At 42.4% G+C, this 13,763-nt stretch overlaps 1 protein-coding gene across 1 annotated transcript in view; it reads left to right on the plus strand.

The window, feature by feature from the left end:
* The window catches only part of PARD6G (par-6 family cell polarity regulator gamma), a 91,065-nt gene that overhangs the window by 32,013 nt on the left and 45,289 nt on the right, over positions 1 to 13,763 (plus strand). The window contains exon 2 of the mRNA XM_008013688.3: positions 12,593 to 12,815. Coding sequence (XP_008011879.3) covers positions 12,593 to 12,815 — 223 coding nt within the window. The remainder of the gene's footprint in view (positions 1 to 12,592; positions 12,816 to 13,763) is intronic.

Genomic DNA, 13,763 nt, shown 5'->3' on the forward strand with positions numbered 1-13,763 from the left:
TACCAAACTTCTAAATAAAGACCCTAAATATTTCTTATATTAAATATTTGAAATAAATGTGAGCTATACATTTAAGATTGATAGAAACAAGATATATATATATCTTGATATATACAAGATATATATATACACACACACATATATATGTGTATATATTTTTTTTTTTTAGATGGAGTCTCGCTCTGTCACCCAGGCTGGAGTGCAGTGGCATGATCTCGGCTCAGTGCAACCTCCACCTCCTGGATTAAAGTGATTCTCCTGCCTCAATCTCCTGAATAGCTGAAATTACAGGCTCCCACCACCACACCTGGCTAATTTTTGTAGTAGGGACAGGGTTTCACCATGTTGGTCAGGCTGGTCTCAATCTCCTGACCTCATGATCCACCCGCCTCAGCCTCCCAAAGTGCTGGGATTACAGGCTTGAGCCACCGCGCCCAGCCAAAACAAGATAATTGCTTACCCAATTTTTGGTGAATCAGTGACTGACAGCAGTTGTAGTGGTGGTGGATTAAATCAAGGAATAACTGTTTTCAAAGTGAAAATTGTAATGAGCACCTCCCACCACCATGCAGTTCAAAAACAATAACAAATATGGCAGCATTTTCATACTGCATCATTTATTGCAGTCATATATTGCCACATATTTGTGTGATTACAAATTTTTATTCTACAATAATTTGTATTTATTCATTTACTCATTTTCGAACCTGTTTATTCCAGTTCATGATTCTGAGTGACTAGAGCCTGTCCCAGCAGCTCAGGGAACGAGACAGGAACCAGCCGTGGACAGGACACCATTCCATCACAGGTTACACTCACATACACGCCCACGAGGACTCAGACAATTTAGACTCATCAGTTAACCTAATGTGCACATCTTTGGGATGGGAGAGGAAACTGGAGTAACTGGAAAATATGTAAATGCGAGAAGAACATGCAAACTCCACAGAGATAGTGGCCCTGGCTGGGAATCGATTTTTTTTTCTTATCAGTATTATAGTGAAATAACATTGAATGAAACATTATTTGAGGACCTGCTGTATATTCATATTGTTATGCAGCCATCACCCATTTCCAGAACTCTTTTCATCTTGCGAAACTGAAACTCTGCATTCAAACTCCTCATTCCTCCTCCCCCAAGCCCCTGGCACCCACCATACTACTTTCTGTCTCTGTGATAAAATTTTGAGTACTCTGCTTACCTCATATAAGTGGAATCATACAGTATTTGTCTTTCTGTGACCAGCTTATTTCACTCAGCATAATGTCCTCAAGGTTTGTTCATGTTGTAGCATGTCAGAATTTCCTTCCTTTTGAAGATGGAATAATATTCCCTTGTATGTATATATCACATTTTGCCTATTCATCCATCGATGGACACTTAGGTGTTTACATTCTAGCTATTGTGAATGATGCTGCTGTGGACACGGATATACAAATATCTCTTCCAGATTCTGCCTTCAGTTATTTTAGTTATATACCCAGAGGTAGAATGCTGGACCATATGGTAATTCTGTTTGTAATATTTTTAAGGAACTGCCATATTGTTTTTCACAGCAGCTGCACTGTTTTACGTTATCACCAGTAGTGCACAAGGATTCCAGTTTCTCCACATCTTTGTCAACACTTACTACTTTGCTTTTTCGATAGTAGCCATCCTAATGGGTATGCATCCCAGCATTGTGTTTTAAATGTGTTTGTCCAATTCTTGTTTGTCCCGGTGGTAACCATTCCTCAGGCCTTTTTTTTTTTTTTTTTTTTTGAGACAGTCTCCGTCTGTCGCCAGGCTGGAGTGCAGTGGTGTGATCTGGGCTCACTGCAAGCTCCGCCTCCCGGGTTCACGCCATTCTGCCTCAGCCTACCGAGCAGCTGGGACTACAGGCGCCGCCACCACGCCCGGCTACTTTTTTTGTATTTTTAGTAGAGATGGGGTTTCACCGTGTTAGCCAGGATGATCTCGATCTCCTGATCTCGTGATCCGCCCGCCTCAGCCTCCCAAAGTTGCTGGGATTATAGGCGTGAGCCACCGTGCTCGGCCCAGGCACTTTCATGGTGATCTCTATCCCATAGTGCAGCAATCTTCAAGTATCACATATCCTCTAAAAGAATTTTAAGAACAAGTGTAAAGGAGATAATGTATTTTTAAATTGGCATCTAATTTTTCTCATAAAAAATATAAATAGCTGCAGAGGGTCTAAAATACAGATGGCTTTTCAAAAAAAAAAAAAAAAAAAAAAAAAACTGCTACCGGGTCCCTTTCACAAAGGACCTTACTAATTGACTAAGACATTCAATCAACTGGTTTGAACCAAATGTGAATAGTTTCATTTGTCTGTTTGTAGATAATATTTTAACAGAGGCCTACAATGTATTGACTCAAAGGAATGACTAATAACGTGTGTTTGGGGATGGGGGGTGGTGAGGTTTTGCCAGCCATATCACATAAGCAGCTGCTTTGAAAATATCCCCACTTTCCGTGGTTTTAGGCAAGTTACTCATTGTAAGGTCATTAAAGCAAATGCTTTGTGAGATGTAAAATTGGCAGGGAGTATGCAATAATTATTTGTTTATAATTAGTCGTTCCCTTTGTAGATAACCTATTTTGGTCCTACTAACAAAATAAATTTGGCCCATGAAAAAAAATTTTTTTAAACTTTGATCATATTAGCTTTAAATGTTAAACAGCTGATGCTGATTGTTTTCAACAAATGCCCTGGGGACAAGGCTTTTCCCACTGAGCTTGACCCTAGGAGTGGGACTTTTCCTGGGGCTGCAAGACAGGTCTGACGATGACAGTCCCAAGTGTGGGCTTTGGGGAACTTCCAGACTGGTTCTGCTGCCTCCCAGGCTGTGAGGCTGCTGGATTTCACAGTTGAGGAGAGGGGGATAGGAAGTGAAAGCACCACAAAGCTTGCTGCTCTTACTGAGATTCAGCTGCTTTTCTAGAATAAACACTCCTTGCATTGTTGCAAGCCATTGATTAATTTCTATGGTTCTCTAAAAATTGGTTTTGACAGTTTTTCCCAGTATTCTCGCTTTATTGGAGGAGCAGAGTTTTGCAGGTCCTACTCTTTCATTCTGGAAGTTCTTGGAGATGAACTTAAAACAGCACTTTCCTGTCATGCTTCCCAGGCTCTTAGCTGTCTTGGGTTTCCATCATCTTTTTGTCTCCTTGTTTATTGACCAAGAGCTGTATGGAACATTACTTTTATTACAACTGGCTCACAGGTATTATTCATTCAAAAAACGCTTCTCAGCGCTCTATCCCTTCTTCTGGAAGAAAAAGGGTCAAAATTATGATAAGAAGTTATAGTTGGGGGAATAGGTAGATATGATTAATAGAGAGAGATTGATATGATATAGGTGATTAGATGGACATTTCTTACTTTCTATTTATAGTTTAATCATGTTATCATTGAATACATTTTAAAGAAAATAAAAATTATTTGCATTTAGAAGCTTTTGATACACTTTGTATATCAAAAAAAATATAAATAGCTGCAGGGTCTTAATCTGTCATCTAGGCTGGAGTGCAATGGTGCAGTCTCAGTTCACTGCAGCCTCCATATCCCAGGTTCAAACGATCCTCCTGCCTCTGCCTCCCAAGTAATTGGGACTACAGGCATGTGCCACCATGCCTGGCTAATTTTTGTATTTTTTTGTAGAGACATGGTTTCCCCATGTTGCCCAGGCTGGTATCGAACTCCTAGACTCAAGCAATCCGCCCACCTTGGCCTCCCAAAGTCCTGGGATTACAGATTTGAGCCACCACACCTAGCCAGAAGTTGATACACTTTTGCTTATTGATCTTGGTATTTTGTATTTGAGATCATTTTTAATAATTTTAAAAGATGAAATCTCCCCCCCACCCGCATTTTTTACTATCCTATTGTAGGAATAATAGTTGAGATCAACTACAAAATAGAATAATCATTATCTAAATAATGCATGAGGGTTCATTTTGCTAGAAGCATTGAAGAATAAGAATTTGCACACCTGTGAATTTCCCAACAACAAATAATCTTATTCTTTAAAAAAAAAAAAAACATGGGATTCATAGGCTTACATATATTTCTTGCCATATACCTGGAATTAACCATTTTGCCTCAGAACCCTGGGTCCTTTTAGGGGGAAATGATACAGCTCGTGGTGTCAGGTACTGGTGAGGGAAAGGTGGTGTTTGTTTGTTTGTTTTCTTTTTTCGAGATGGCGTCTCACTGTTGCCCAAGCTGGAGTGCAGTGGTGCAATCTTGGCTCACTGCAACCTCTGCCTCCTATGTTCAAGCAATTCTCCTGGAGCACCCTCCCAAGTAGCTGGGACTACAAGCGTGTGCCACCACACCTGCCTAAGTTTTTCTGTATTTTTAGTAGAGGCAGAGTTTCACTATGTTGGCCAGACTGGTCTCAGACTCCTGACCTTAAGCAATCCACTGGCCTTGGCCTCCCAAAGTGCTGGGATTACAGGCATGAGCCACCGCATCTGGCCAACGTGGACTTTTTGATGTGGTTATCTATTAACTTGCTACTAACCTAGGCCACGCACAGCAATGCAATCTTTTCTTAGGAAATTTGAATTTTTTTTTTCTTGACAGAAACAAGGTCTTGCTATGTTGCCCAGGCTGACCTAGAACTCCTGGGCTCCTGCCTCAGCCTCCAAGTAGCTGGGACTCAGGTATATACCACCATGCCTGGCTTGAGTATTGATCTTTCATTGAAATTGGTCGCTGGTTTGGAGTGAGGAGGTGAACTCCCAGAATAGGATAGCTCCCTCTGAGGCATTTTATGTGCAGGATAGTAGGTGAATGAACAAAGTCCAGCAGATGTTGAAGCAGTCGCCCTGTTGTAAGCCCTGCTATATGAACAAACACCCACATGAAAAACAATGAAAATATTAGGGAGTGCCAAGTTTCTTGCTAACCTTTAATGGTGGTTTAGGCATTTTCATAGTGATCCCTGAACTCTAATGTAATGGTCTTCAAATGTCACATGACGCCTAGAAGAATTTTGGAAAACTACCAGTATAAAGGGGGATGATATATTTTTAAGTTAGCACTTGATTTTTTTTGAGTAAATATAAATAGTTGCAAAGGATATAATTTACAGCATGCCGTAAATATTCCATTTAAAAATAAAGCTTTTGGTGCATGATCTTCTAAATACAACCAATGAAATCTAAATGCTGTAGTGATTTGATCCTACTCTCATGCATTTTATGGAATGATTTGGTTCTACTATCATGCATTTTAGAATAGGATAAACAGGCTCTTATTTTTGCCACTTTTCTGACTCTGAAGAGCTCTTTTCTAATCCTAAATTTTACATTGTTTTTATCTTTGTTCTTCCCATTACTCCCTCAAGAGATTTTGTCCTAATATTTTATTCTAATAACTTATGCTTCATTACCCTGTAACTCTTCTCTGCAACAAAAATATGTATATAAATTGAAGTTCAAACATTTTTCTCTTGTGGCCCTGAGGCTCTATTTGTTAAAAATATTTTTAGGTTGTTTACTAGTATAGAGTTCTAGTTTGCAAGATGAAAAGCAATCTAGAGAGCGGGTGCATAGCAGTGTCAATGTACACTCCTGACCTGTACACTTAAAAATAGTTAAGATGGTAAATCCACAATTATAAATGAAATAAATTTTTATAGTAAAAAATGTCTAGATTGAGTTATTACAAGTATTATCAAATGGTGATTGGAACATAGTTGTGTAGTTTGATAAATAATCACTAGCCATCCAAAGTAAACATTTGAAAAATCTTTCATTTACTGTTAAGTATTTATTGCCAAATGGGGTAGGCTGGCACCAATTGTTTTGCTGTTTTTGTTGTTGGGTGTCAACATTGTGAAGCTTCATTCGCACACTCAGGTGGATGGGAGTGAAGGCCCCTAAGCACAGTTCAGCTCTTTGAACTGTCAACAGGTTGTGTGACAAAAATAATAGAGTGGTCTGTCAAAATTATTTTGATAATTAGCTGACAGTTCAATTAGGACAACTTTATATTTTGTTGAAAGCAAGTAACTGGAAACTACCTGACTGGCAAGGTTTATTGCCTGGTCATTAGAGCCATTCACTGTTTCAGTTTCTGGTAAGTATACTAAAAGGACTTTACCAAGAAGTATATGACAATGAATTACACCTGCTAATTCCTTCATTTAGAGGATGCTTGTTTGATATGATGGGGAAGTAAAAATATTTAGTACTCAATACCGATACGATTTTTAAATAAAATGCTTTTATCGTGTCACATTTCACATCTCTTTTTGTCAAAACTTTGGAGCTCATTCAACATATGAAGCATGTTTACCATATAACTGGGCTGGCAAAGTCAGCCTCATCATTAAACACAAATCAGCCTTTTCTCTCAGGAAACAGTGTGAATTTTTTTTTTTTTTTCATTTCAAATTAACATGCTAAGACATATTTTGAGAAAAGTATTGAAAGTATTGAGAAATTGAGATGTGTTTTAGGGTTAGTTGCTAAATAAAGTTAAGATTGAAACATTGTAGAACTAGCATTTAGCCCAGGGAGGCCTGGTGTTCCTGAGGTGAAAGCGAGCTGTGTCCCTTTGCGGGGATACTGAAGTGAGAATTACATGTAAAAGTCAAAAACACTCTTACTAGTTGTATTAGACATGATTAAATTATCCTATGTGTTTAGTTTATAGTGATAAAAACAAATTGCTTTGGAAGTTGGTATATGTATTAGTCCATTGTCACATTGCTGTAAAGAAATACTGGAGACTGGATAGTTTATAAAGACAACAGGTTTAATTGGCTCATGGTTCCACAGGCTGTACAGGAAGCATGGCAGCATCTGCTTCTGAGGAGGCCTCAGGAAACTTTAAATCATAGCAGAAGGGGAAGGAGTCTTACATGGCAGGACAGGACCAAAAGAGAGTGGGGAGGTGCCCTACAGTTTTAAATGAACAGATCTCACGAGACCTCACTCATTATCACGAGAATAGCACTGAGGGGATGGTGCTAAACCATTCATGAGAACTCTGCGCCCATGATCCAACAATCACCTCCTACCGGGCCCCTCCTCCAACACTGGGGATTTCAACTTGACATGAGATTTGGATGGGGACACAGATCCAAAGCATATCATTCTGCCCCTGGCCACTCCCAAATCCCATGTGCTTCTCACATTTCAACATACATTCATGCCTTCCCCACAGTCCCCCAGAGTCTTAACTCATTCCAGCATTATCTCAAAAGTTCAGAGTTTCATCTGAGACAAGGCTAGTCCCTTCCACCTATAAGCCTGTAAAATAAAAAACAAGTTAGTTACTTCCAAGATATGATGGGGGCACGGGCCTTGGGTAAATGCTTCTGTCCCAAAATGGAGAAATTAGCCAAAAGGCAGGGGCTACAGGCCCCATGCAAGTCCAAAACCCAGTAGGGCAGTCATTAAATCTTAAAGCTCCAAATAACTTCCTTTGATTCCATGCCCCACATCCAGGGCACACTGGTTTGTGGGATGGGCTCCCAAGGCCTTGGGCAGCTCTGCCCCTGTAGCTCTGCAGGGTTCAGCCCCCTTGGCTGCACTCAAGGTCTGGTGTTGAGGGCCTGTGGCTTTTTCAGGCACATGGTGCAGACTGTCAGTGGATCTAGCATTCTGGGGTCTGGAGGATGTGGTCCTCTTCTCACAGTTCCACTGCACAGTGCCCCAGTGGGGACTCTGTAGCAGGGCTCCAACCCCACATTTCCTCTTTGCGCTGCCCTCGTAGGGGTTCTCCATGAGGGCTCTGTCCCTGCAGCAGACTTCTGCCTGGGCATGCAGGTGTTTCCATACATTCTCTGAAATGTAGGCGGAGGCTTCTAAGCCTCAAATCTTGCATTTTGTACACCCACAGGCTTAACGCCATGTGGAAACTGCCAAGGTTTATGGCTTGTGCCCCCTGAAGCAGTGTCCCTATGTACCTGGGCCCCTTTGAGCCACAGGCCAGGATGCAGGGAGCAATGTCCCAAGGCTGCGCAGGGTAGTGGGGCCCTGGGTCAGCCAAGAAAGCCATTCAGCCCTCCTAGGCCTCTGGGCCTGTTTTGGGAGGGGCTGCCATCATGGTCTCTGAAATGCCTTTGAGGTTATCTCCCCATAGTTTTAGCTATCAGCATTTGCCTTCCTTTTAGTTATGGAAATTTCTGCAGCCTGCTTGAATTCCTGCCCTGAAAATGGACTTTTCTTTTCTACCACATGGCCAGGCTGCAAGTTTTCTGAACTCTTATGCTCTGCTTCCCTTTTAAACACAAATTCCAGCTTTAGGTTATTCCTTGGCTCATGCATATGAGCATAGGTTGTTAGAAACAGTCAGGCCACATCTTGAATGCTTTCCCATTTAGAAATTTCTTACACCAGATACACACTCTCAACTTCAGAGTTCCACAGATCCCTTAGAGCAGGGGCACAAAATGCAGCCAGGATCTTTGCTAAAGCATAGCAAAAATGACTGTATTAGTATTAGTCCGTGTTCTCTTAAAGGGACAGAACAAATAGGAGATATATATATAAAAATACATTTTTATGTAAAATATTATATTTTATATAATCATATAAAACTATATTAAATATATAAATTATATTAAATATATAAAAATTGTATAGAATTTGTATTTTATATAAGATGTATTTTTATTTGTATAAATATATATACAAAGTCATATATAGGAGAGAGTATATATATAGAGAGAGAGAGAGGCAGGAGAGTTTATAATAAAGTATTAACTTTCTTGATCACAAGGTCCAACAATGGGCCATCTGCAAGCTGAGGAGCAAGGAGAGCCAGTCCAAGTCCCAAAACTGAGGAACTTGGAGTGTGATGTTGTAGAGCAGGAAGCATCCAGCACGGGAGAAAGATGTAGGCTGGGAGGCTAAGCCCATTTCTCCTTTTCAGGTTTTCCTTCCGGTTTTTTTTTTTTTTGAGACAGTCTCACTCTGTTGCCCAGGCTGGAGTGCAGTGGCACCATCTCAGCTCACTGCAGCCTGCACCTCCTGGGTTCACTCCATTCTCCTGCCTCAGCCTCCCAAGCAGCTGGGACTATAGGTGCCCACCACCACACCTGGTTAATTTTTTTGGATTTTTAGTAGAGACGGGGTTTCACAGTGTTAGCCAGGATGGTCTCGATCTCCTGACCTCATGATCTGCCCGCTTCGACCTCCCAAAGTGCTGGGATTACAGGTGTGAGCCACCACGCCCAGCCCTTTCTTCCTGCTTTATATTTGCTGGAAGCTGATTGGATTGTGTCCACCAGATTAAGGATGGATCTGCCTTCCCCAGCCCACTGGCTCAAATGTTAATCTCTTTTGGCAGTACCCACAAAGGCACACCCAGGATTAATACTTTCTATCCCTGAATCCAATCAAGTTGACACTCAGTATTAACCATCACAGTGACCTTTACTCTAGTTCCCGGTAAGTTCCTCATTTCCATCTGAGACCTCCTCAGCCTGGACTTCATTGTCCATATCACTATCAGCATTTTGGTCACAACCATTCCACAATCTCTAGGGAGTTCCAGATTTTCCCTCATCTTCCCGTCTTCTTCTGAGCCCTCCACACCCAATTCCAAAGTTGCTTCCACATACTCAGGTATCTTTATAGCAATGCCCGACTCCTTGCTACCAATTTTCTGTATTAGTCCTTCTTGCATTGCTATAAAAACATGCTTGAGACTGGATAATTTATACAGAAAAGAGACTTAATTGACTCATGGTTCCACAGGCTGCACAGGAAGCATAGTGGGAAGCTGCTCCTGGGAAGGCCTCAGGGAGCTTTTACTCATGGCAGAAGGCAAGATGGGAGTAGGCTTCCTACATGGCAGGAGCAGGACTAAAAGAGGGGGAAGGTGCTACACACTTTCAAAACAACCGGATCTCGTGATCACTCACTCACTCACTCACCATCAAGAGAACGGCACTGGGAGATGGTGCTTGACCGTTCATAAGAGCTCCATCCTCATGATCCAGTCACCTCCCACCAGGCCCCTCCTCCAACACTGGGGATTACAATTCAACATGAGATCTGGGTGGGGACACAGATGCAAACCATGTGAGTATATATGAGCTCTATGAGATGGGAAAGACAAGGATTGATGTTCGTGAAATAAATGCTTTGTGATTTTATTGGAAACTGGATCTAACAGATGCTGCATAAAACTTACGTTGTAGACTTTACATGTGTGTGTCACAGTTTTGGAGCCCCTGTGTGTGAAAGAATCTGCATTGCCTACGTGCTGTGCCAGCGGCATCCTTGGGTGAACGCTGAGCAGAAATGTAACGTGTCCCTTTGAATAATGGGGAGGGATTTCAAGGGTTTGCTCTGCTGTGCACTTCTGACACTTGCAGGAGATAGAGGGGAGCCCTTTCCTCTGCCCCTTCCAGAGTGCAGCTGTGTTCAGAGCATGTACCTGTCCAGACACCAAGTTCTGGGGTCACACTTCTTCCCTTACTGAGTACATAGATAGTGGGTTAGAGGGGTTTTGAGTAGTCATTGGAAGTGGCTTCTCCCAAACTATTATTATTGCTATTATTTTTGAGACCAAGTCTCACTCTTTTGCCCAGGCTGAAGTGCAGTGGCGTGATCTTGGCTCACTGCAACCTCCGTCTCCCAGGTTCAAGTGATTCTCCTGCCTCGGACTCCTGAGACGTTGGGATTACAGGTGTATGCCACCACACCTGGCTCATCTTTTTGTATTTTTAGTAGAGATGGGTTTTCACCATGTTGGCCAGGCTGGTCATGGACTCCTGACCTCAAGTAATCCGCCCTACTTGGCCTCCCAAACTGCTGGGATTACAGGCGTGAGCCACCGTGCCTGCCCCGAGCCAGTATTTTGAACTATCCCATTGTGGTGAGCCCTGGGGATTTTTGTTTTTTTAATTGCCGAGGGCAGTGCACAATGGGTGAGAGGTTTGTTTTGCCTTTGGTAACCTGGGGAAAGTGCTTTTTGAAAGGGAGGTAGAAAAGGAGATTTGTTCTCGAGCAATTCAGTTTCACAAAGAATCTGTGGAGGTTAAGGTCTAGTGGCTGATTCTCATACAACCAGTGGTTCTCTGTGTATGGTCCCCAGATCAATAGCATCAACTCTTTCAGGAGCTTGTTAAAAATGCAGATTCTTGGGCTGTACCTGAGCACAGTCAAATCCAGAATTCTGGGGGGCCTCCAGGTGATCCTGGTGCAAGCACATATGAGTTTAGATGATTTTCCCTGACTCATTCATATAGTGTCTAGATGATATAATGACTAGCTTTCCATAAACATTAGACACTTTATTTTTGTATATTTTGGAACCAATGTAATTAGTTTTCAACTGTATTGAAGAACACAGAATATGTACCTCCTGATGAATAAAGGTTCCTAATTGCCAAGTGAGGAATGACAGGAGCCAGAACCCTTGGGCATGACCCTAACCTCATGTCCCCCTGGGATCCTCTCTTGGAGGGTATCCTGGAGCTCTGTGGGCAGCTCATGGGCTTCTGGGCCAGGGTTAGGGTCTGCTGGAAAAGAGGTTAGTCCCTAGACATTTCCCAAACCTGGACCACCTAATGACAGCTCGGAGGGGGGTGTGCATGCCGCCTTTGGGAAAGAGACCAGACCATCATCCTGTCTCCCTTGGACTTGTCTGATTTTAACCAGGTTCCTTTATTCTTGCAATTTTACATCTGCTTCTGATCCTTTTGAAATGTAACCATTTTGTCTTACTAAAATACAAATCTAATGAAGACACTTCCTAGCTTAAAATTAAGACCCGTACGGTCTTAATGGTCTTTTGCCTTTGGAAAAAGTTCCGAGGTTTCATCTGGCCTTGCGTCCTCTCCTGCCTCTGAGTTTCCGAAGGCCTGCCTGGAGCTGTGCAGATGCCCCCTCACAACCTCAGATGAGGCAAGGGACCTTGCTGAGGAAGGATTCTCCTTTCATGCCACCTAAAAAATTTACATTAATTTTGACGTTGCTTTTTCCTACAACATGAGCTATGCAGCCTGTCCTATCCTGTCCTCAGGATATTCATCTGTGTTCATGACTGAGCTGCCCCTCGGTCGGTGTGGACGAGAGGGCCGTCCTGGGTCAGTGTGGATGAGAGAGCTGCTGCCTGAGTCATTACTGCTTTTAATTTTTTAGGGTCCCTCTTCCTGTGTTATAATTTCTTATTTAGTCACTGCGAGCTCTGTGAGAACTGAGCTGTTTGTCACTATCTCCCCAGGACCTTGTGGAGAATTAATAAATGCTTGTCCTTTTTTTTTTTTTTTTAATACAACATTTTAAATTCGTCAGCCTCTGCAGAAAACGGTATGAGATATCTCAGAACTGAAAATGGAGTTACCATTGGATCCCGCAGTCTTACTATTGTTTCTACCCAAAGGAAAGTAAATCGTATTGAAAGAATACCTGCATTTGTATCTTCATTCCAGCACGATTCCTAATAGCAAAGATGAAATCACTTAAGTGTCTATCAGTGGATGATTGATTAAAGAAAATGTGGAATATAAATGCTTGTTTGTTAAGTACACTAACCACACCCTGTTTCTGGATATTTCTCTGGTGTTTATTAATGCCCCCCCCCCCCCGCCCCAACCCCTGTCTCTTGCATTGCAGTTTGGGGCGGAATTCCGAAGGTTCTCTCTGGACCGTCACAAGCCTGGGAAGTTTGAAGATTTCTACAAGCTGGTTGTGCACACCCACCATATCTCCAACAGTGATGTAACTATTGGCTACGCAGATGTGCACGGAGACCTGCTGCCCATCAACAATGACGACAACTTCTGCAAGGCGGTTTCCAGTGCAAACCCCCTGCTCAGGGTCTTCATCCAGAAACGAGGTACTGAAGTGGTTGAGTGGCTGCCTGGTCTTGTTGAACAATCATTTTTAAAATATAGTTTTCAGTTTTTTCTGTCATTACATTTGGTTCTGTTTTCTAACCTGTAGTAGGAGAGTAAAGAAATTAAAATGTGTTTGATCAACATTAATTTAATATACTTAAAATACTCACATTGTGTTTTCTACCTTAAATGGTATTGACTTCTGACTTTTAAATACTGAAGACAGAATAATATTGATACTTCCAGTCGTTTAACTAGAAGTGAAATAACTTGGTGATAAGGAGGCTTGAGTCAGTGGCCTCAGAATGAAACTTGGGGTTACTGGCGCGTGCTTTCCATCATCTCGTTGGGAGTAGGGAATATGTTAGCTTTAGATGATAACTTTGGTTAACTTTAGCTCTGAGGCCCAGTTTCACCAGAACTAATAATATCATTTTATGTTAAAATAAATGACTAACATAGGTTAATGGTTGAAAGGGAAGGGGTGCCCTGCTGCTGTGGGACCTCATACTGCTCACGTCCCTGAACTGCATTTAGATTTGTTTTCCATCTCCAAACTTCAGAGAACCTTGTTGTTTCAAGATAATATGCTGAAAGAAAGAAGCACCTGCAGGTGAGGCTTGATATTGGGAAAATGGCATTTTTATAACTGACTCTCCTTCTTTGGGCGGCCCCGCAGTGCACGTGGTGAACACTGACCGCCTCAAGGAGCCAAGCAGCCAGTGGTGACACTTGCAAAGTGAGGTTGCCGTGTGCCCTGTCTGCCCTCGTGGATCTGCTGGCAGAGTCTCTGGGACAGCTAGGAGAGGTTTCCCGGAGGAAAGCCTGAGCTGAGACTACAGGAAGCAGCAGCAGGGTGCTGGGCGAGTTCTCAGACGAGGCCCTCCGCCTCCTTCACCCCAGTGTCCTGCTTTGCAAAACGAGGGTACTCACATCGTAGCCCCCAT

The sequence above is a fragment of the Chlorocebus sabaeus genome, chromosome 18 (assembly GCF_047675955.1).
Source record: "Chlorocebus sabaeus isolate Y175 chromosome 18, mChlSab1.0.hap1, whole genome shotgun sequence".
NCBI lineage: Eukaryota > Metazoa > Chordata > Mammalia > Primates > Cercopithecidae > Chlorocebus > Chlorocebus sabaeus.